This window comes from Aspergillus tubingensis, assembly GCF_013340325.1.
Source record: "Aspergillus tubingensis WU-2223L DNA, scaffold_3, whole genome shotgun sequence".
Classification (NCBI taxonomy): Eukaryota; Fungi; Ascomycota; class Eurotiomycetes; order Eurotiales; family Aspergillaceae; genus Aspergillus; species Aspergillus tubingensis.
Window position 1 is genome coordinate 3,438,418 of NW_023336277.1, and position 22,039 is coordinate 3,460,456.

The 22,039-nt window shown below is 50.9% G+C and overlaps 9 protein-coding genes across 9 annotated transcripts; 4 read left to right on the forward strand and 5 right to left on the reverse strand.

Moving 5' to 3' along the window:
• Positions 1 to 723: 723 nt before the first annotated feature.
• On the forward strand, positions 724 to 2,541 carry AtWU_02268 (sugar transporter; the record flags this gene model as incomplete). The annotated part of the gene is made up of 3 exons (XM_035497382.1): positions 724 to 1,035; positions 1,093 to 1,490; positions 1,545 to 2,541. 3 exons carry the CDS (start codon positions 724 to 726, stop codon positions 2,539 to 2,541), a joined length of 1,707 nt encoding a protein of 568 aa, XP_035353275.1.
• Positions 2,542 to 2,660: 119 nt separating this feature from the next.
• AtWU_02269 (GNAT family N-acetyltransferase) lies at positions 2,661 to 3,494 on the reverse strand (the record flags this gene model as incomplete). The annotated part of the gene is made up of 2 exons (XM_035497383.1): positions 2,661 to 2,989; positions 3,065 to 3,494. The coding sequence occupies 2 exons, from the start codon at positions 3,492 to 3,494 to the stop codon at positions 2,661 to 2,663; spliced, it is 759 nt and encodes a 252-aa protein (XP_035353276.1).
• Positions 3,495 to 3,933: 439 nt separating this feature from the next.
• Positions 3,934 to 4,962, reverse strand: AtWU_02270 (uncharacterized protein; the record flags this gene model as incomplete). Its single annotated transcript, XM_035497384.1, has 1 exon — positions 3,934 to 4,962. The coding sequence occupies one exon, from the start codon at positions 4,960 to 4,962 to the stop codon at positions 3,934 to 3,936; it is 1,029 nt and encodes a 342-aa protein (XP_035353277.1).
• A 1,347-nt stretch (positions 4,963 to 6,309) lies between these two features.
• On the forward strand, positions 6,310 to 7,590 carry AtWU_02271 (D-isomer specific 2-hydroxyacid dehydrogenase family protein; the record flags this gene model as incomplete). Its single annotated transcript, XM_035497385.1, has 4 exons — positions 6,310 to 6,457; positions 6,525 to 6,591; positions 6,664 to 6,947; positions 7,007 to 7,590. 4 exons carry the CDS (start codon positions 6,310 to 6,312, stop codon positions 7,588 to 7,590), a joined length of 1,083 nt encoding a protein of 360 aa, XP_035353278.1.
• A 96-nt stretch (positions 7,591 to 7,686) lies between these two features.
• Positions 7,687 to 8,775, reverse strand: AtWU_02272 (DUF1295 domain protein; the record flags this gene model as incomplete). The annotated part of the gene is made up of 2 exons (XM_035497386.1): positions 7,687 to 8,014; positions 8,078 to 8,775. The coding sequence occupies 2 exons, from the start codon at positions 8,773 to 8,775 to the stop codon at positions 7,687 to 7,689; spliced, it is 1,026 nt and encodes a 341-aa protein (XP_035353279.1).
• Positions 8,776 to 9,321: 546 nt separating this feature from the next.
• Positions 9,322 to 11,945, reverse strand: AtWU_02273 (putative DNA mismatch repair protein; the record flags this gene model as incomplete). The annotated part of the gene is made up of 3 exons (XM_035497387.1): positions 9,322 to 11,081; positions 11,128 to 11,492; positions 11,539 to 11,945. 3 exons carry the CDS (start codon positions 11,943 to 11,945, stop codon positions 9,322 to 9,324), a joined length of 2,532 nt encoding a protein of 843 aa, XP_035353280.1.
• Positions 11,946 to 12,260: 315 nt separating this feature from the next.
• pfa4 (putative palmitoyltransferase with autoacylation activity Pfa4) lies at positions 12,261 to 13,744 on the forward strand (the record flags this gene model as incomplete). The annotated part of the gene is made up of 5 exons (XM_035497388.1): positions 12,261 to 12,595; positions 12,647 to 12,818; positions 12,872 to 13,171; positions 13,230 to 13,308; positions 13,365 to 13,744. The coding sequence occupies 5 exons, from the start codon at positions 12,261 to 12,263 to the stop codon at positions 13,742 to 13,744; spliced, it is 1,266 nt and encodes a 421-aa protein (XP_035353281.1).
• A 248-nt stretch (positions 13,745 to 13,992) lies between these two features.
• Positions 13,993 to 16,662, reverse strand: AtWU_02275 (uncharacterized protein; the record flags this gene model as incomplete). The annotated part of the gene is made up of 1 exon (XM_035497389.1): positions 13,993 to 16,662. One exon carries the CDS (start codon positions 16,660 to 16,662, stop codon positions 13,993 to 13,995), a length of 2,670 nt encoding a protein of 889 aa, XP_035353282.1.
• A 3,982-nt stretch (positions 16,663 to 20,644) lies between these two features.
• On the forward strand, positions 20,645 to 22,033 carry AtWU_02276 (NAD(P)/FAD-dependent oxidoreductase; the record flags this gene model as incomplete). The annotated part of the gene is made up of 1 exon (XM_035497390.1): positions 20,645 to 22,033. The coding sequence occupies one exon, from the start codon at positions 20,645 to 20,647 to the stop codon at positions 22,031 to 22,033; it is 1,389 nt and encodes a 462-aa protein (XP_035353283.1).
• Positions 22,034 to 22,039: the final 6 nt, after the last annotated feature.

A 22,039-nucleotide genomic window follows, 5' to 3' on the forward strand; every position in this document is an offset into this window, starting at 1 on the left:
TGTGAACTGCGGGTCAAAGATAAGATCTTTGAACCATGGAAGCATCCCAATAAGGTATTCTTCATATCCATCCTTATCAATTACCAACATGATCAAAATTTTCTTCACCGGTGGGGTCTCGCCCGCAATGGCATGATCTCGACCCGAGCGTTGCTACGTTACTCTTCACGCCTGAAGAAGCTTGGGCAGGTTGAAAATTCGAACTACCAATGGCATACATCTCAAATGCCGCTCCAAGCCATTCCACCGTTCCTATTCGACAGCCCGAAAGCCTCCAAGAACAGGACGCGCTGCCCCCTCCATCCAGGTGGGTCTCAGCTTTGTCCGAGGTCTGGCGGGTGAAATTTCTTCCACGCGTGCAACTCGCTTTAATGAGATTTGCTGCGCACATTCTTACTGAAATAGAAAGGCCTGTGAGAAAATTAGAGTTGTAAAAGGCTTATATCAGTTATGGTCCTGTATACCAAGAATCATGGTTGGTATAGACAATATCAGTTTCATCACGGCGTGACTCACGATGCACGACCACCCGCATATCTCCGCGGCAAGCTTTTACGTACCAATAGAAGATAAGAAGTGTGATCCAGTTGACTTGATGGCTTGGCTATCGGGTGATATCCGCAGTGTCTCTGCGTCTACATAAAGCGGGGTTCTTCGCTGCCGGCTTTTCACTTCCCCTCTCCCCTCACTGTTCGCTCGTTCTGAATGTCCTATCCACACAAAATGGGTGCAGACCATATTGTAGCGGCCAGTGATGGCGTGACTCGTGAGAGAAACATCGAGGCCCAGAGTGCCTTTGCTTCTACTTTGGTGGTGGATGTTGAGAAAGCGGCTCATCCTAAGGAAGCGCCCACTGACAGACCTCATACCAATGTCTATGGATCCACCATTGACACTCCCACATCTGTCGCTGGGACAGACGCCGTTTATGCAGCTAAGGCGGCGCTTTTGAACCAGGCAATGTTGGATATGGGTATGGGATTGTATCAGTGGTTTCTGTTCATCATTACTAGTGTGGGATGGTTCCTCGATAGTGTATGTCAAGACCTATGCAATAGTGCAAGATTTGAGCTACCTTGCTAACCAATACAGTTCTGGCTGATGTCTTTCACGGTCATCGCCCCCTCCAGTGCCAATGAAGCCCAGTTCTTCTACACCGACAACAAAGAGGCCTACCTCTTCATCAGTCTGTACGTCGGCCTCACTACCGGCGCCACCGCCTGGCCCTGGATGTCCGACATGCTGGGCCGGAAGTGGATCTTCACGAGTACCCTGGTCCTGATGGGCATGGGTGGTCTCGTCGGTGCCGGAATGCCGTCTTTCACCGGTCTTTGTGTTGTTGGCTTCGTTGTCGGCTTTGCAGTGGCTGGTAACCAGGTCGTGGATGCAATGGTTCTGCTCGAATCTGTTCCCGCATCCCACCAGTTCCTTGTCGCCATGCAGGGTGCCATGTGGGGACTGGGCCAGCTGGTAGCAGCAGCTGTAGGATGGTGAGTCTACATCCCCATTACAAAATGCTCTATCACATCGTCTAACAGTCACAGGGCCTTCATCGCCGAATACACCTGCGGCACCGGCCCCGACGAGATCAGCACCGGCGCAGCCCTGTCACACCAATCCCGTGCCGACCATTCCGGCAGTAGCAGCAGCAGCAGCTCGCAATGCCACTACGTCTCCAACAAGGGCTGGCGCTACGTCTGGTGGACCTTCGGCTGCATGACACTCTTCCTATACCTGTGCCGATTCGCCTTCCCGCTGCGCGAAACCCCCAAGTATCTTCTCTCCAAGCGCCGCGACGCCGAAGCTACCCAGCTCGTCAAGGACATCGCTGCCTACAGCAACCGCAAGACCTGGCTTGAGGAGTCCTCCTTTGCTCGCATCGACTCAACCGTAGATGCCAGCGCCCCCGAGTCTCGCCGCCAGTCGCGCACCAAGTCCCTTCTGTCCTCTGCCGGCGCCATCGGCCTCCCCGTTCTCTGTCTCCTCTGGGCCATCACCGGGCTGACCTTCACCCTGCACAAGACCTACATCAGCAAGTACCTCGCCACGAAAGGCGTCGATGCGGTATCGGCTACCTCTGTGACTACTGGATACCTGTACAGCCGGTACCTGTATGTGGCGCTGTGCGCAATCCCTGGTCCGATCGTCGTGGGTCTTCTCATTGAGGCGAAGGGACTGGGTCGCAAGCGCACGGGATCTATCATCGCCGTGTTGACGGGTCTGTTCATGTTCTTGGCTACGGTGTCGCGCTCGAGGGATGCGCTGCTCGCGTTTGAGTGCATTCTGTCGTTCTTGCAGACAGCGACAATGGCGGTGCTGGTTACGTACTCGGTGGAGGTGTTTGCGGCGCCGTTCCGGGGCTTCGGACTGGGAGTCGTGGGATTCTGCTGGGGAGTCTTTGGACTGATTGCTAGTATTATCACGACATTTGAGGATGCTGTTGCCGATGGCGCAGCGGTGTGGTTCTGCGGTGCGATTTGGGTGGTTATGGGTGGTGCTTGGATGGCCGTGCCTGAGACAAAGGGTCGGGCTGCTGCTTAGATTGGTATTTATTGACGTGATGTGACATGGAATGAGTGATGAGATGTGCACTTGAGTTGATGGCAGATTAAAACGATTAATGCAAGTAATGAAAGAATCTATATACAAATATTTTGCGTCTACAACGCCCTCCTATACACCCTCCGGTAAATAATAGCCCCAACCCCAAGCACAGCAGACACTCCCAACAGCCACTTCGCAAATCCTCCTCTTTCCTTCTTCTCAACCGTGGGCTTCCGAACCATATACCAAGGCACAAAATTCCCCAGATCCTCTCCTTCTATCGCAAGCTCAAATCCATGCTTCAAATACACAGGCCTTGCCCCAGGAGCAGAAACCACGAACGTTTCGAGACCCTCTTTATCCGCGCGGCTTGTTCCCCACTCGATCATTCCCGACGCGACGCCCCGTCGTCGGTACTCGGGCTTCGTGCCGAGCATGTTGAGATCTGATCAGTTAGCCATATCCACAACCAAAACCACTTAGTCCAAGAAATGAGGAAAGATAAAAAGGTGTCCCTTACAATAAAACCTCCTCTCCCCCATAATGCCGCCAATCATAGTCCTGAACTGCTCCAATGTTTCCTTGAGAAGCTCAATATCACCGACGTGAGATGGATACGTGGCGAGGAGTTCTTGAGTTTCGGGGTCTTTACCCTCGGCAGAGTCCTTATTCTCATCGCCGTTCGCTGGATGATCTTGCTGTATGGGGGCAGGGAGCTTCCACTCCAAGAATCCGACAAGCTCGTCATCTTTCTCCGTATCAATGACCTTCAGGATGTGGTACTTCTCAAGCCCCTCAGTCAATTTTCGGGTGAAGCTGGCTACCCACCAAGCGTGGATCTCGGGGGTGTTGGGCCAGAGACGCTGGTCCACGGGTGTAGTGAAGCATTGAAGGTAGAGGGTTGCGAGCGCTTCGGCGTCGGAGGGGGTACAGGGGAGTTGTTTGAGCATTTTGAATTTCTTTTTTTATGTTCTAAGATATTGTTGCTTTGGTAAGTACTGGGAGTTGGATTTGCTGAACAGAACAGAATGACACACCGCGGGTGTGAGAAGAAAAGCCAGGAATTGCTTTGAAATTAAATAGCCGGCTAGTTAACTGTGCCAGCACGGCTTACGGAGATTACGATTCTTTTACTAACGCTAAGATAGTATCTAATCGCGCTAATTACTCGGTACAAAGATATGAATGGCTGAGGGTGAGATGAGGATTACTGCCCGGCACTTGGTTGGACTAGTGTGTAGCTAAGATGCATTAGTGGGTTCCTGTCAGGCCACCACCATTTCCTGTTAATCCGCTTGGATGACTGTACTTTAATTATCGTAGACATTAACATTATCATTAAAATTTCTGATCCATAAGTAAGATGCGGTGAACCCTTCGTGCTGGGGTCTAATGAGTCTTCTCCAACATGACAGGCTCCGGACTCCGCATTGGACTCGACATCCGCGGGTCGTGCGGGTAAGTTTGGGTCTGACTCTGAGCCGGTGCCTGTGGGTATGGGTGTGGGTACGCCTGCGGCTGTTGTCCCTGGTGGCCGTAGCCGTAGTCGTGGTGTCCCTCTCCCTGGGGATGTTGTTGTACCTGGCCTCCCTGTCTAGGTAAAAATGCCCGGCGATTCAATCCCTCTCTCGCATTCGAACGATTCTCTCCGCTCTTTGTAGCTTCAATTTCCCTCTTGACCCCCTCATACATATACTCAATGAACTGGATCTCGTCCTGGATATCTAACGAACAACCAGCCAGGCACAGCTCGCGCTCGCGCTGCTCGATATATTCCCGTATATTCCGCCACTCGTTCTGATAGTGTTTCAAGCGATCTGGTAGCCCCGAGCCCTTCAGGTAGGTCAGCACGCCGGCCATGATGGTGTTGATGGCGCCAAAGGCCGTCACGGCGGAGTGGGGACCACTGGCGGCGCCGAGAGCCGTTAGGGCAGCGGCCACAACGATCTGAATACCGAGGCAGACGTTGATGAGGATGCTGAAGAAGCGGTAGCGCGTGGCAGCGGACTTTTCGGCCTCGACGACACGCGTGTAGATGCCGATGTTGGGGGCCGTGCGACTGAAGTGGTGCAGGGTGTTGAGGGCGGGGATGCTGTCGATGCCGGTGAGGGCGCGGAAGACGAGGAGCTTGTCTTGGGGTGGGATGAGGGAGCTGGCTTGTGTCGTGGAGATGGTGAGAGGGGGTTTGTTTGCGGGCATGTGTGCTGTTGGCATGGGGCCGTGTGTTGGGATGTTGGTTGGAGGAGCCGGCATGGGCTGGGCAGTGCTCGCGCTGCCGTTAGGGAGAGGGATGTCATAGGGTTGGTTGGTGTGATGAGAATGTCCTTGTGGGATAGGAGGAAGGCCTTGCTCTTCGCGATCGAAGGCGGCGTGGAGGAGCCGTCGAGCGAAGTTGGGTCGGCGATTAGGAACGGCCATGGTGAGTTGAGGAAGAGGAGAGGGTGAAAAGATTAGCGGATTGTGTGCGATTGAGTTGCTCGTGAAGAGGGTCCAACCCCTTTATTTGTAGCGGGGTGGTGCTTGATCCAAGCTCCTTTTCGTCATTTCCGGCATGGTGTTGAAGGGTTTGATAGGTTGCTCAGCACACTTTGATGGGCGCCACAATTTCTGCTAAGGACGGATATGCCGTGCGCTGAGCGGAAGAATAGCAGAAAGAAGCTAACAACACCCTGCATTGGTCCATTATTGGGGTGTCAGACCGTCGAGGGTTCAGCGGGCAAAACTCTGAAGATAGAGAGCTGGCGGGCTGGACCCTCGACCCACAGCGATCGACACAGTTCGGCACGAGTCATGGGACGTGCACCTTGGCCAGCAGTGAGATGAGAGAGGTGGAAGTTGGAACCGATTGGCTTGTCGGCAGTGGGCCATTCATGGTGGACATGCAGTGGACAGCTTTGGGGGCAGCTGAACGGGCCTGGCGTTCCTGAGCACTGAATGTCAGTGGATAGCCAGTGGATGTGTTGGAACGAACTAGCCGAGGGATCGCAATGTGATTCGCCGTGCCATTGTTCCGATTGTGATGTGACATGCAACACGGGTCCGGCTGATGGAGATTGTCAAAGCAAACAAACCATCCTGCAGGGAAAACAAGCTCTAAATTGCCCGTCCACCCGTTCGCGACGGGTTCACCCGCTGTGTGACTGTGTTGGTTGTCGGAGAAAAAGTTTGGCGCCCGATGAACCCGTGTTCTGCATCCCGTCTGGCATCTCCACAGCTTAACGGACTGACTGGTCGCAAAAACAGGTCACTGGGATGGCGGGCTGAGGCGATGCCGGCGGCTGCCCGAACCATGGATGTGAGGCTGTCAGATGCAACACAAACTTGGGACTGCAGCTATCCAGCGCGACGTCTGCAAGCGAACCGCCGATCGGCCATGGCTTTACGGGCCGAGGCGAATTTCCTTTGTGAGTCTTGGAGTGAGAGTAAGACGGACTGCCATGAAGCAACATCAGTTATGCGTATTATGTATAGACATCTGTTATGTATCTCATCAGCTTCACACTGGTCGGGCTGTAGACAAGAAAAGAATGATGATAAGATGTTTTTCCTATCTCTGTTATCTCTCTTTCTTTGGGTCCATTTTTTAATCTCCGACTTCTCCTCCCCGCGCTTATTAATCCATCTGCAACCGGACATTCGGCGCATAAATGAAAGAAGCGCAAAAGATCCCCTCAATGGCGCCATTGCTTCCATTGATATCCTCAATATAATCCCCAATTCCACTTCACTGTCCTTCCAAAACAATACACGTATTGTATTCTCAATATGGGCGAAGCACCCCCCGTCAAAGAGCACCTAGTCATCGCCTACGCCCGCGATCTTCCGCAATGGCTGATCGACGAGACGCAAGCCAAATTCCCCGACGCCGAACTTTCCATCCTGCAGCTACCCAATTTCGCGCCAATTCCTGCTGGTCGGTGCTTGCATCTCAATCCCTGTCCAATTTGAATCTATCATCACTAACCAGCTGAACGCACCAGAAATCGCACGCAAAATCACTCTGCTCGTCACCTTTAGCAATCTCCCCGCCCCGGAAGATGCATCCAAGTAATACCCCCTGTCACCCCAAAATTCAGACCCGGGAATAGAACAGAATTAATATAATTCAATTTAAAACAGAATCAAACTCATCCACTCCCTCTCCTCCGGACTCGATCACCTCCTCTCCCATCCCATTGTCAAAGAGACCTCCATCCCGCTCACCTCCAGCTCGGGCATCCACGGCCCCCCAATCGCCGAATGGACCATCATGAACTGGCTCGTCGCCTCGCGACGCTTCGTCTACACCCATGAGAACCAACAGAAACATATTTGGGCCAAGAATGTCGACTTCATGAACACCGTCCATGACCAAGTTGGTAGGAAAATTGGAATTCTTGGATACGGAAGTATCGGACGACAAAGTACATTCGCACCCCCTCCCTCTGCACATTTTCAGGAAAAGTACTAACAATGGGAAAAGTCGGCCGCGTCGCCTCGGCCCTCGGAATGCAAGTCCACGCCTACACAGCCTCGCCGCGCCCGACTCCTGCCTCTCGAAAAGACAACGGCTACATCGTCCCCGGCACGGGCGACCGCGACGGCACGATCCCTGTATCCTGGCACCATGGGACAGACAAGGCCTCAATCCACGAATTTCTGTCTCTGGGGCTCGACCACCTCGTAATTGCGCTGCCGCTGACTCCACAGACCACCCGCATGCTTGGAGCTGAGGAATTTGAGATCCTCAGTAATGGTGTGTCTGCGGGTCGACCGCGTCCGTATCTTACGAATATCTCTCGCGGCAAGGTGCTCGATCAGGATGCGTTGATTAAGGCGCTGAAGGAGGGAGTGTTGGGTGGAGCGGCGCTGGATGTGGCGGACCCGGAACCCTTGCCCGAGGATAGTCCGCTGTGGGACACGCCAAATGTGCAGATCAGTCCACATGTTAGCTCCGCAGGGAGGGAATATATTCCGCGTTCGTTGGATATTATGAGGGAGAATGTGGGGAGATTGGAGAGAGGGGAGGAGTTGTTGAACGGATTTAAGAGGGGGAGAGGGTACTAACCCTCATTATTGGTTGAATGAATTCATGTATATGACTTTTGGTATTATCAATTCATGACTAGTTCATACATATACTAACTGACTGAAAGAATTAAATTATTGAGTAAGCCAGCCCCGAATACCCTCTTCTGCGACCACGCCCAGCACGCCCGCTCCAAGAACCACCCACGTCCAGGGGTTCACTACCTCGGTGAGACCGGGCCAGAAACTGTTCTTCTCGCGGCGCCAACTCTGCAGCTGCTCGTATTTGTGCAGGTCCTCAGTGCGGTACCGTGTCTCCTGGCTGGCTTCGGTCTGGCGGTCGCCGCCGACGAAGCGGAGGAAGAAGTAGTTGGTCAGGGGACCGAGTAGGACGATCGGGTTGAAGTTGTTGGCGATGTTGAGAACGGCGAAGGAGATGTGGACGAGGGTATCGCCGAGGTAGCTGGTTTCATTAGCTTGGGTTCTCTAAGCAGCACTAAAGGGGGGATAGGAAGGGATAGCTTACTTGGGGTGTCTGACGATACTCCACACGCCGTGCTTGCACAGATCGGTCCGTTCCTGACGGTGCATCTCGAGCTGCGCATCGGCCATAACCTCCATGGCGAATCCAGCGCCGAAGAGTGCGACACCGATTGCCCGGACGACAGACTGGACATCGCTGTCCAGCGACAACGTCGAGGAAGTCAACCGGAATGGCACGGTGAAGGGCAGGGCAATCAGGGTGAGGAAAGCCGCCTCAGGGAGATACTGCTTGAGCAGAGCCGAGGTCCAGAACCCATTGGGGTCTTCCTTCTTCAGCTGGTCATAGCGCGGGTCATCCTTGCCGCGGGTGATAGTCCGAGAAGCGATGCGAGTAAAAAGCCGAGTACCCCAAACCGTAACACAAGTCAAGAGCACCTTTTCCGTCCAAGAGAGAGTCGACCAGGCAGTTTGCGGCGAGATATTATGGTAGTAGACTTGATGTCCGATGGCGCTCCACCAGGCGTTGATAACTTGGCTAGACGGCCAGCACCAGTCCTTGATTTCGGCGCGGTCGGTAGCCTTGGATGCGATAAAGGCAGCGATGTCGAGAGTCGTGTGGAGAGTGAAGGAGGGGAGGATGGTCGATTTGAAGATCCCGATGTCGGCCGTGTGAAGCCGCGGGTGAGGGTGAGGGTGTGGGATATAGTCGTTCCCGAAGGGAGCGCTCCCGGATATATTCATGTTGACTGTGATGATCACTCAACTGTGCTTGAGGTTGAAAGAGATCGGGAATGTGGGAGGAACTGGATTTGGTTTTATAGAAGGGGGGTGTCAGTTGATGTCAGTCTTATGTAACGGCGTCATGACGATGACGTTCACTGCTTTGCGGGCTGGTGGAGCCGCCCTGCCAGGGCCAGACTGGACCCTGATCAGTCCTGCCGAGGTTCAGGTGGTGTTCATATTGCGGATGGATACATTAGTTCAGAATTAATGTTTGCTACCTTGTATATTAACATATTGTGTCTAGGTAGGGAAATTTCATGCAAAGCTGGTCACTCGAACAGCCGAATCGCTAGCTGGCGCCGATAAGATAAGATAAGACTATGTATCCTCAGATACACGACAAAGACAATCCAAATGCAACCTTGATAGATCTAACCATGTAAAATAAGTGTAAACATGCCTCTCAGCTGGGTATCTCGACGATTTTGTAAACTCAAATCTGCAAAACGCATACAACCAACCCCTGTCCCCTTACACCATCACTATGATAGATAAAGAATGCTATCACTTGGATTGCTGCGCTAAACGAGAGAAGTTGAAATGCACATCCGGTATTCCCGACCGTTCTTTAGTCTGGTAATTGCTCTGCATCAAACTGGTAAGTCGATATCTCCAGATATCAAACACTCTCTCTGTATATTTATGTGAATGGTCAAAGGCGACAAATTGATCTCCACATCCAGTATACAGATCCGTCTTGGTTATATGGTCGTATGTGGTCGATATGAGCGGAATGTCGGCCTGCTGGGTCAGACCCAGACTATATAGTTCATTTCCATGTGGAATATTTTCCAATGGCAACTTGTCTGTGTTGATCCTTCTAATCCTTGATATGCCATCTTCATACTGATCTTGCGCCCTGTGACGCATTAAATGCGACCGTGGGTCATGTGGACTCAGCACGGGCTTCACGGTCGGCTCGTCTTCTCGGTCAGCGTCGGGTTGACTGTGAAGTGCAGCCTTGGCAGCTAGATACCGACTCATATGGGGTGAACTCGTTGTGGTCTGGTTTCGCCGACTTCTAAGTTGTTCTCGATGCCTAAGGATAGCTTCCCTCTTGCGGTTCTCAAAGTCAAGTGCACGGTCCAGCTCCTGGTGGTTATTTCCTGCAAGAAGCTGGCGTAGAGTAGCGGAAGACTTCTCAGGGGCAGGCGCGTGATCTTCTCTAATTTTGGGGTCTGTGGTACTTCCAAGCAAGGGAGAACCAGTTTCTTCAGGCTCCGCGTCTGCTTCGGCAGGGCTAGCCTGGGTCTCGGGACATTGGTTCTGAGCGGTAGCAACGCCATTCTCTATCGATGCTGAGCCACTTGGTGACCTTTCTGGTGAGCCAAATCGCTCTTGCGCCAACTGCTGCAACGAGCGCTCGTCTCCATCGTCTACAGGTACCTCGCCAATGTTTGGTTGAGACAAAGGGACTGGAGTTTTCCTCAACCAGCTATCAAGGGCTCCGTTTTCAGGATGCGTGCCATGGTCCATTGAGGCTTGCCTTGTCCTGGGAAGAGGAGTTTGAGGTGTGCCTGGACTAGATGGCGAAGACTGGGCCTCAGTCACATAGCCAGGAGCAGTCGTCGAGCTGGCAGAGGGACTCGGTAAGATGAACCCTGGAGAGCTCGTCTGCAGTCTCTCTCGTGAGTTCCCTCGGCTTTCAGTCGGATCTCGCACGATTCCACACCTTCCTGTCTTATCCGTATGACTGCGCAATGAGGAGATGTCGCGAGTCGGCATCGGCATGCTTTCTTTAGGTATTGACCAGGGGTTGCTGCTCGCACTCCTCAGCTCCAGACGATTCTCTGTGTGTGCACTATGTTGTCCCTCTACAGCCGGAGTCCGTGGTGTTGAGGAGGCATAACTGCTTGCCCGTGAGTCATCCGGACTTTTGCTGGCAAGAAGGATGTCAAACGAGTTTCTATAAGGAGCAGGTTCCTTTTCCTTGTTGACATTCCTTGATCTCTCGGCTGGTTTTGCTTCTATACCGTACACATCACACAAAAGCTCCTCCACCAAGGAGAGAAGCTTCTCTCGGTCTTCGAGAAGGACATCATCTTTGGCGGGCTCAATGTTGACGTCGTAGCTTGCATTAGTGCACTGGAGCTGAAGGCACAGAAGTGGATCGGTAATGCTTGGAGATGGCTCCTGACTGGAAGCAAGCGAGCGTATATAAGACTTGAATAATTTGACAATATCTTGCGCGACCCCTCGGGAGGTCGATAAAGGCCTGCCATCGATACTGATATACTGACCTGACCCCTTTACCTTGGTAAGGTCTGACTCTGTCAGTCACACTCAAGTACTCACAGAACAGCTACATACCAGACATTGGCCTTGGAAGAAGCGCGACTATTCGAAAAGACCTGTCGCTGTCGTTCTCAGGTGGCCAGGCCTTGACAAGACAGCTAGAGGAAACTTCGGTGCCCACAACCTTTAATACTGCATCTACGAGGCTAGTGTTGTTGCCTGGGGCATATATCCAGTTGTTCGTCTCTGTCTTTGCTCTGAGGACCCTCAAAGACAAACGCTTGGAGGGCTGGGCAATAGCGTATGCTTGTACGAGCTTCTTGATCCTCACGAGTGTCTTGGCAGCGTTCTTTATCGTAGTTTGCCTCCGGACAGGGATGTGTTTGAACAAGTCCGTTATGCGGACACTGGTACCTACTGGATGTGACGCTCGCTGGGTACTACGTAGGTCAGCTTTGGACTTTCTCAATCGGCGGTGGTAATCACCTTAGAAGCTCTCCATTTCTACCATATTTGATGGAAGAACCAACCGGCTCATGTGGTTCTCTAGTGGTGATAGCCACGCCACTGGATACCTCCGCTGCGCTAGCAAGTGCTTCGCCTCTGAAACCTAGAGACTTCCCACCGATAGTTCTAAGATCCTCGACGGATTGAATCTTGCTGGTGAAGGTGCGTTTGCAGACAAAAGGGTGGTCACTAGTGGGGATACCGTGGCCATTGTCTTTCACTTGTATTACGTCAAGTGTATTATGTGAGATCTCAATGGAGACTGAAGTAGCTGTGGCATCCAAGGCGTTGTCCAGGAGCTCCTTGACGATGGAGCAGGGATCGGAAATAACAGACGCGGAGCCAATTGCCCGCACCGCTGCAGGGGACAGCGCGGCGATTGGCATCCTTAACGGAACACAGGTAATTGGTCAGTCATTTGGGTGGCTTTGAGCAAGATGAGCGATGGACAGTTTTAGAATATATATTATATAGCAGAATTTAGATGAAGTATACGATGCAATAGACTGTCCTGGATGATCAATGGAGATGAAGAATGAATGAAGAAGTATTTCCACGCACAACATGGAGATTGATCACGTGCGCTGAGTCAGCCACACCACGTGGCTTGTCAACATCGACAACATTCTGTCTTGTCTGCCACTCCATCATTCATCGCGTGCTGCCAGTGGTTGGACTCGGAGATGTGATGTGCAACCAGCATGGCTAGCTCTTCATTCCGGTTGTCGCAACTAGCGATTCCATCAGTTTGCATCTTAATTAGCTTTCTCGCGTACAGCTCGCAGTATTTCTTTGTGTACTTCGAGCCAGCTCCGCTCAGGGACACCGAGCTATGGCGCCTTAACATCTTTGCCCTGTGCATCTGGATATGTTATTATCGAACTTGCACTGTAGATCCTGGTCGCATTCCCAAAGATTGGAAGCCATTAGACAGTAAGCAACTTGAAGCCGACCGTGCTAGTGGTCGTCAACGATGGTGCCGTAAGTGTGAGGCATACAAGCCGCCAAGAGCCCACCATTGTCGAACGTGCCAAAGGTTAGTTATATCAAATCAATAGCTAGGGCTTTATACTGATGCCAGCTACAGATGCATTCCAAAGATGGACCATCATTGCCCATGGACCTCGAACTGTGTCTCGCACTTCACGTTCCCTCACTTCGTGCGTTTTCTGTTTTACGCCGTAACAGGAATGTCTTATCTCGAAACCCTTCTCTATGAAAGAGCGTCAATAATTTGGGCTTCCCGGAATCGTCCGAGCGTAAGATGATTACTCTAGACGAGACGACGCAAGCTGATGCAGAAATTTCTTAGTATTTAGGCCCTAGTGCGCTGCAGATGGGCCATTTATTCGTTCTCCTTGTAGTGAACAGCTTCACGGTCTTCTTTCTCATGATCCTTCTCGGTCGGACCATCTGGTCTATGAGCATTAATACGACAACCATCGAAGAATGGGAAATTGAACGACATCAAACGCTGGTTCGTCGGTCCCGTCACTTCGGTGGGTATTTGACCGGACCAGGTGGCGTAAGGATCCGAATCAAAAAGCAAGAGTTTCCGTACGATATCGGAATCTGGTCCAACATCAAGGCTGGGATGGGCGGAACTGCAAATGTTGGTCGATTTTTATCCATAATCATTTTTCTCCGCTGCAAGCTAATCTGCTATTTAGGTTCTGAGCTGGTTTTGGCCGCTGGCCAGAACTCCTGACCGTCGGACAGGATTAGAGTTCGAAGTGAACGACTTTGAAGGTTAGTGAAACTTGCTATATGGCACCGACATTAATGACGGACTGACCCCAAAATAGATCCTAATGTTACCTGGCCACCTCCCGACCCAGACAGAATCCCGGTTACAGCCAGAACAGTCATGGATGATGTCGAGCCCCAGACTCCAGCAATTTACGGGAGGACGGATGATAGCCCCAGTGGGGCGCCGAGAGCTAGCCAGGAAATCAGACGTCGTAAGCGCTTCCATGATCGGGCACAGGAAGAAATAAATCAGAGCGGCTCTTCTCGGGAATCTTCACCAGGTTATAGTACCGAGCCCGAAGATGGCGAGGAAGGGTGGAAGAATTCTGAGGGCGAACGGCTACGTGACTTTGGGGTCGAAGAGGACGTCGAATTCTACGACGAGGAAGACATCCCACTCGCCATTCTGATGCAACAAAAAGCACAACGACAATAAAAATTCTTCCATTCTCGGTTAGAAACATGATTGCGTACATAAAATTAAATGTTAAAACGCTATAATCATTAGCACTAGCCCTCAGCATTTAAATCGTAGTCATTCTGTTCCATCCTGAACACAGCTTGCAAGTTCCACCTAAACCCAAGTACAGGTGGCTAGTGCCACATTAGAAACCCGAAAATCGCAATAACGGCAAACAACGATGTCCTGAATTCACTTGTAGCGTTCAATTACACGCTCCCTCCTCAATCGGTTTGGAAATAAATTGGGTCCTTGATATATTTTCCGAGTCTTTCCCTCACCCAAGCATCCTGCTTCTCACCAGCCTGAGGAAGACTACTCACGATGCCGGTTGTGTCACCTCCACCTAGCAGGACAGCGAAGATTCCCCGCAAATGGAGGCCTTGGTAACCTGGAACACTGATATCAAAAGGCTGAGAGCGCTTCCACAACTCTTCCACGGTTTTAACGTGAAATTGCACCTCATCCAATCCCAGCGACAAGATCTTCTTGTGAATGCGGTAGTACTCGGATCCAATATCTGGATCGCCCAAAATGCAGCTGCCCCCAGTACCCCAGTGCTGTGCTGTCGAGAAATTGTTCGAAACGTCATCTTTGAAGGTTGGCGTGCGAGCTGCTGACACCTGCCAAGGCATGATCGGGGCATGCAGTTCTGCGCCAAGCGTTTCACAGAAATCAAAATACCTGCTCCATTCGCGCGGAGCAAAGCAGAAGAACTTAGGGTAGCTATCATTTCTGTAATCATCGCGTTCCCAGCGGTCAACGGCCAGAAAGTCGAGAGGAGCTAGCTCATCTTCATCCGCCTGCTGGGAAGCTTGTTTGGGCCATACCCCGAGTTCATCCAAGTAGTCGGCTGTTTTCTTCGCCTTGTCTGATGCCTGGTTTTCGTCCGTGTAAATCCACACTGCACCGGCGGCTTCTCCTGCCCAGAGATTTACCTGCCACCCGAGCGAAACGGCAGGCTTACCTGTGTCGGGATCCTTCGTCAGAGTCCGCACCAGCCAGTGTAGTGCACGTACATATCCACGAAGGGTATCGTCAATGTCGCTAGGGATAAGCTCGACCTTATCTGCTTCACCCCGGTATTCAAGGGCTTCTTTCAGAGCATTGAGGAACGGTACTTCTGAGTCCGCTTGGTAGCCACGCTTCTGGCACTCGCCAATGAAATCGGGGTTGAGGATGTACGCAGCGCGTAGAGAGCGTGGCGCCTGGTCACTCTTCATGGTGAGTTGTAGCGACTGAATGAAATTTCCAAGGCTATGTCGGTGTCTGGTGGTGTCTGTCAGAACATCGTTCCCACCAGAAAAGTTGCAGGTATATGAGATCAACACTGGTAGAACAGTATGATCGCTTCCAATGGCTTTTTCGATATCGCTCGCAAGGGCAATCACTCTTGGTGTGCATTCTAGACTCTCTGTTAGATCAACTTCGGGGTCGCCGTCGCCACCCTGGCCAGCATATTTGAATATTGACGATGCACCAGCTTGCACAAAGTCTGTTAAGTCGTTGTCAGTGTCATCCGATTCCGTAGGTTCGCTGAGGTCCCGGGTGCAAGCACCGAAACTCAAAAAGTTGGGGAAGCCAGGGACATTGAGATTGACGACGAGATCCACCTGCAATTCCAGTTCAGTGTTACCATCTTCGTTGACGGTGATACTGGGGTCAAATGTAGGTTTATACAAGATTCCATTCTCGATGAACCGATTTGCCTGCACTTCGTAATCTCCCGGGGCCACCAGCACCTGGAACTGGGGGTTCTCTTCGTCCATGTCCACCTTTTCCTTGTAGATAAGGCGGGTGTCTTTCTGAATGAGGTGCACCACCATTGTTCCTGCGGTTATTGAGCCCGACTTTTTCAGCTGGATGGGTAGCTTGACGGCATCCGAGACTTCTATCTGATGCTGAGTCACATCGCCAGCCGTAAACAAGACAGATTCATTGCTTGATAAATCAACCTGCTTCGGAGTGAATTCATATTGAACATTATTCACGATGATTGAATCAACGCTAATAGTTGCGTTGCCGTCCGATGGGAGTACTCGACGTGGCTTTGTGATCTGTGGAACAGAACTCCAAAAATCATGGAGCAGACTGTCTTCGCTGCTGAACTTGACATGCACTTCCTCTCCCTCGAGCCCGGCTATATTGTCAATTACAACGTCTGTCGCGCTGTAATGATGAACATCGTACGTAACGTTGACATCTGAGCTTGTAGTCCCCTGTTTGACCTCCACTTGGTCTGGCTGAGCCTTTGCGGTGGCAACGGTGGTTTCATCGTCTGTGAAAACTTCTGTAGCAGCAACTCCGTAGTTGCCCCGGTTCAAGGTGACCTCAGTCTTTTGACCGAATGGCACCTCTTTCATGATAATCCCATCATCGTTTGTGAAAACCACCGTCTGGTTGGAGTAGGGAATCCCATCCGGTCGACTGTCACACACGATTGGGACGGTACCGGTTTCATCGGGCAGAGAATTCTTCCACAGACGCACCGAGTCCTTGTAGTGCTCATCTTGCGGATCGCCAGCCATTTCCAGCTGGACATCTTTGACTTGAAACTTGTCGGCTTCCCCATCCCAGTTCGGCTTGAATGTGATCTTCACAAGGACTTCGACATCATTACCGCTCGAGAAATTGCTAACCTCACATGTGAAATCGTACCAGGGATCAGTGGAAACATTGACCTCTGTATCCTCGACCTTGACGGGTGATAGCAATGCAATACCAAGGTAATCATCCTTGGTAAAGTCCACAGGATTGTTGTCCTTGTCGCGTAAATCTTTAAGTTCTATCACACCCCAACTAGGCGATGAAGAGCTTGCTGTGATAGTAGCGGACATCTCGATACCCGAGTCCGTCGCTCGAGACCGACGGAGATAGTTCATGATTCCGGTCATGATTGCAGGTAGTTGACTCAGGGCTTTCTAAGCTTGTTCTATGAGGAGTGGGCTAGATGCCAAATTGATATGTGGTAATTCAACTCGGGTGGATAAGAGAGGAACTATTTATACAGCCAACTCTCCCTAAATCGTGACTATATTTGCAGGCTCAATAGAGCCGTGATAGACGCAGGCAAGATCTACTTCCTGCCACCTGTGGCTAGCTGGTCTCAAGTAATATGCGGGGTTTGCAGGCGAAACAGACGTCATGAAAAGACAGTAGCCTGTCGGAGACAGCGACGCATCAGCCTTGGAAGTCGTTACTGTCACAGTAGCACCACATATATCAAGGGTCTCAATGAGCGTGATGGCTTTTTTAATTGGTTTGCGAGTACTATCGTGACTATCACCGATGACTTACACGACAATTTTATGCTGCCTTCAGAACCATTGCTGTCAATGGCTTTGTATCATACCCTGAATCTTGAGAGTTCTGGTACATATACCATGGCTAGCAATCCCCACCACCCAGCAAACGCCCAGCATGACAGACTACAGGTTCTGATACTAGCTTTCAGGCAGGTAGACGAGTCATTGTCATCGAAATGCTAAGCATCATGTCTGCGGTACGTAAGTATTCAGCCGTGGGAAGTAATGATCCCTGGTCGAACAACAAATACTACCATTCTTGACAATCCAAGGAGCCAACTTATGCACCTTGTGTACCCCGGGTATGGGCGTAATGCCTGCATTTTCAAACTCAATACAATGGTACGGTTCACCTGCCCCAACGTAGCTACGCACATTGGGGTTACATAGACCATCAATTGGCTCGTAGGACTTCCCCGCTTCCCAACCACCATGTAAAGCGCAAGCGGGAAATCAACTGTTTTGTAGTTCAGCTAGCTGGGCATCAGCTTACATTGCCTGCATCCTTTTAGATAGTTCCGAGCTATAGCCCTGACTCAACTCTGCACGCTTACACAACCACTTATGCGGTGTAGGTTACTCGGTATTGGGCACGTAGGGATGGGACCGTGGGTACTTCATGATGCCCTTGCTTACCGGTTTCCTCAAGGCATGATTGCAGTCAATACCATGCTGCTTCGGAATGACGTGGGCAACTCGGCCGAAGACTGATTACGCTGTCATACAGCTTTTCTGCAGCAGTCAGCATATTCTGGAACGAGATGAAATCAAGTCCAATAACGCAGATTCCACGCGTCATGGCTGCTGCTCATGCTGCATTCCAAGACGACTGTGGTAGCCACATTCCCCTCCCAGAGAGTCAATACCTACATCCATCCACGCATCGGTAGTCAGCACATAAAGTAGAAGTAGCAATAATGGAGAAAGGCCATCACATCGTCGTATTTCCATTGTTGTGGTGCCGCAAAATGCATACAGTCGGCCGGGAATGGTCGATGGTTTTAAGCCACGGGGATGTCTTACAGTAAACGTACCTCGACGTCTGATGTGTGCTCGCAGACGGTAAATCCTATTTATGGTTAGTGCCAGCAGCGGGAGAACATTGTTCGAATTAAGTACTTTTACCATGAAAGCCAAGAATGTATCCTTATTCTGTTTGTGAAACATTCATGGTTCAGGCATACTCGACCGAATTAAGGGTAACATTTATCGGCGATACCAAGATTTCAGATGATGACAGCCCGACTCCTCGAACGTACCTCCACAAACCATGGTCTGACAAGGCTAGCGTAAAGCTTGATTTTGCACGTTGGATAATGCCGAGAAAGTATCACAGACTGTCACAGACTGTTAATCGTGATAGGTCCCTGCTAATTATCGTATGCATGTTTCTTTCTCTTTGCCTTTTTCCACTGAGGCAGTTCGATAATAGGGCTGTGTGCGCGGCTGCTGCTGTCAGATACTTATTCTGTCTCACAATGAAGTTAAACATCAGAAACCAAGCTACCACAATCATTGTTCTTTGATGTGACGTAAGCTGCCTACGAAATCCCTTCCAGAGCAACACTTGTACTCTGTGCCCCGGGTAAAATAATCAGATTAAATGAGTATCTTGCACAATTCACTATACAATTCCCCTTGTCAGTAGTATCGCACACTATTAAGATATGGTATAATTTTGGCTGGAAATATTATTTTCCCCATGTTGAAGTTGCTGGTGGCTTCACCGACTATACTGGCAATGAAGCAGTTGATCGGTCTTCCAACAACTGTGGCCTTCTTGGTAGAACATGAGAGCATAGGATTCTCACCGGCTTTGGATACTCCAAAAACAGTAATTTTGCTTCTAGAGCTTTAAGCACATTGATCATGCAATGCAAAGTCCCAAGCATGGATTAGCAACCTCTTCTCTTCGAAATCTTCCTCTTCGTCAAGCCGCGGTAGAAACTCATTCCTGAGCCAACCCCAACACTTAGTTTCGAAGGATTCTTCAGCAGCTCCGTTATCTACCGGTCTTTGTCATTTCTTTATGGATGCTAGGCACTTATTTCTATCGGTATTCCGCTTTGAAGTAATACCTTAGGTAATTCTCATCCCGCGCACGAAAACTTTTGGATAAGAGCAATCAAGTGCGCATAAACCGCATGACCGGGGATATCCTGGCCTTGGCCAACCTATCAAAACCGCTCTTCTGTAAAGTAGCAATTCCTGTACCGGTACAAGCCAATCACATGATTTGTATCTAGCCCCTCGGGAGACGCATTCTACGGGCTCCAACCCCGCCGGTAGAGGATGGCACGTTTAGAACAACAATCCACTGAAAAGGGTAGGGCTTATGGTACCCCTTCGTGACCCCAACGCTACGAAATTCTCTGGGCCTTTCTACAATTTCTCAGCGGACCTGACGGTTCTACTTCCTTTCGATCAGTAGGTAGGGTAATTGATGCTCTTACCCTCACCGGAGACAGGTACATCGGCCTGGACCACTGTGTGTCAAGTGTATGCTCAGCCGAATGGGCTAGTGCGCGAGGTATCTTGGTGGAATAAGGCAGCAGTTTCTGCAAAGCAAATGCGGAGTGAAAATGCGGAAGACTCATTTGCAGTGGTATATCCGAGAAAGAATGTAGAAGCCCGTCCGGCCGTCCGGCTGCAGACTTCTCCACGGCTCAGGCTCTTTCATGAACCACCTAGAATTTTAGTATATGACACGTAGAGCTGTGCACGCTACACCAAGGTGCAACGTAACTACGCAAGTCGTGTGCTTCTGAATCCGTCTAGCAGAGCGTTCCCTGTGTCATGCACTTGCCATGATCTTGTTGGTTATGCAACCCAGGTCCTATGTTTCTCGATTCGGGGAAAGATCTTCGAAACTTAATATCTGCGTAACATTGCTTTCGCTCTTGTGTAACCCCCATGACATCCATTGGTATGCTGCCAGAATGCCGGTTCGGAGTTTCATTTAGTAGTCGACAGAGAACCACCGCCGTTTGCATCTCGATGATATGTCCTTTATAACGAGATGAAATACTACTACGCAACTCGGCATAACGACCTCAGGAGCTGATGACAGTACTATTGAGTAATTGACTTTTCCTGCAGGGCAGTGGATCAATTATTGAGACGGGATTGCTTGTATCTAGTGCGATGATACGAATTAGATATCCCAAACTTCGTGGACCGTCAGGCTACTAAAGCCTGTCCTGACCCCAGGTAATGGCGATGTCTGCCAAAGTAACCTTGCGCTGAGCAAGACACATTTCTATTTACCAATATGTCAATTCCCAAAAACTGCACAGTCCTCGTAATTGGGGGGGGCCGCGGGCTCCTATGCGGCCTCTGTGCTGGCCCGAGAGGGTATTGACACTGTGGTACTGGAAGCAGAGGAGTTCCCTCGGTACCATATTGGAGAAAATCTTCTGCCCTCGGTGAGATATTTTCTGGATTTTATAGACTGTTACAACAAGTTCAACGCTGGCGGTTTTCTGCGCAAGGTATCTATTTCACGTCCCTCATTTAAGTACCTACACAGTACTCTTATTTTTCGACTAACAGGTAGAACTCACAATATAGAATGGCGCAACATTCAAATTCAATTCCAAGCAACCGGGCTGTAAGTCCCGTGCATGTTCTTCGAGATGCTTCAACGTATTTGGCTAATGCTTTGGCAGATACAGATTTTGTCGGAGCTGGTGGAGCAGGCAACCATGCGTGGAACGTCCTCCGCTCTGAAGCAGACGAGATTCTATTCAGACATGCCGAGCAGAGCGGCGCAACTGTCTTCGATGGTGTGAAAGTGCAGGCTCTTGATTTCGCTCCAACCATCAGCAACACCGACACCAAACAAGAAGGCCAAGACCAAGACTTGAGTAGAAGGCCCGTGTCCGCAACCTGGAACCGCAAAAAGGACGGCAGCACCGGTACAATCCACTTCGAATATCTAGTTGATGCTTCCGGGCGTGCCGGCCTAATGAGCAATCGATACATGAAGACTCGGATCCACAACAAACAGCTGCAGAGCATGGCACTATGGGGAATTAGGCGGGGTGCAGGCACGTATGGGCCAGGGGAAGGGGATCCGTTCTCCGAGGCCGTAAGAGACGGGAGCGGGTGGGCTTGGTTTATCCCCTTACATAACGGCACGGTCTCTGTTGGGGTTACGCTGAAGCAAGACCGGGTTGCAGAGAAGAAGCGGGCGTATGGGTCTGTGTCCAGCAAGGACTTTTTTCTTGCTTGTTTGCATGAAACGCCGGGAATTGCGCTGCTGTTAAGTGGTGCTGAACTTGTGTCCTCGAAAATCAAGGCGGCGGCAGATTGGTCGTACAGTGCGAGTACGTATGCACACCCCTTCACACGTGTTGCGGGTGATGCGGCTTGTTTTATCGACCCGCTGTTCTCGTCGGGCGTGCATCTTGCCATGACGGGTGGGCTGTCAGCGGCAGTGACAATCTGCGCGAGTCTCAGGGGTGACTGCACGGAAGAGGAGGCTGGTGAATGGCATTCGAGCAAAGTTGGCGAGGCCTACACGCGGTTCCTATTGGTGGTGCGCAGTGCAATGGAGCAGATCCATGGCAGGGAAAAGGCCGTTTTGAACGGGCTGGACGAAACGAACTTCAAAGTGGCATTTGACCATTTTCGGCCTATTATCCAAGGGACGGTTGATGCAGGTGGGAAACTGACCCAGGCAGAGGTGGACAGGTCAGTGGAGTTTTGCACCCGGGTGATTCGCAAGGTTGAGAGCGGATGTCTGGCAAACCTCGACAGCAGTCAAGCGGCAGAGTTTACCGCTAGGGGCGCTGCTGCTACATACTCGGAGAGTAGCCAGTGCGATGAGGTTATGATGAAAGTGGTCCGAATGAACCGGATTCTGGATCTGAACAGTTTTACGGTTGATATTGTGAATGGGATGGCGCCCAATATCGAACGGGGCACTTTGGGGCTTGTCAAGCAGGTTACTGCTTGAGCTCCA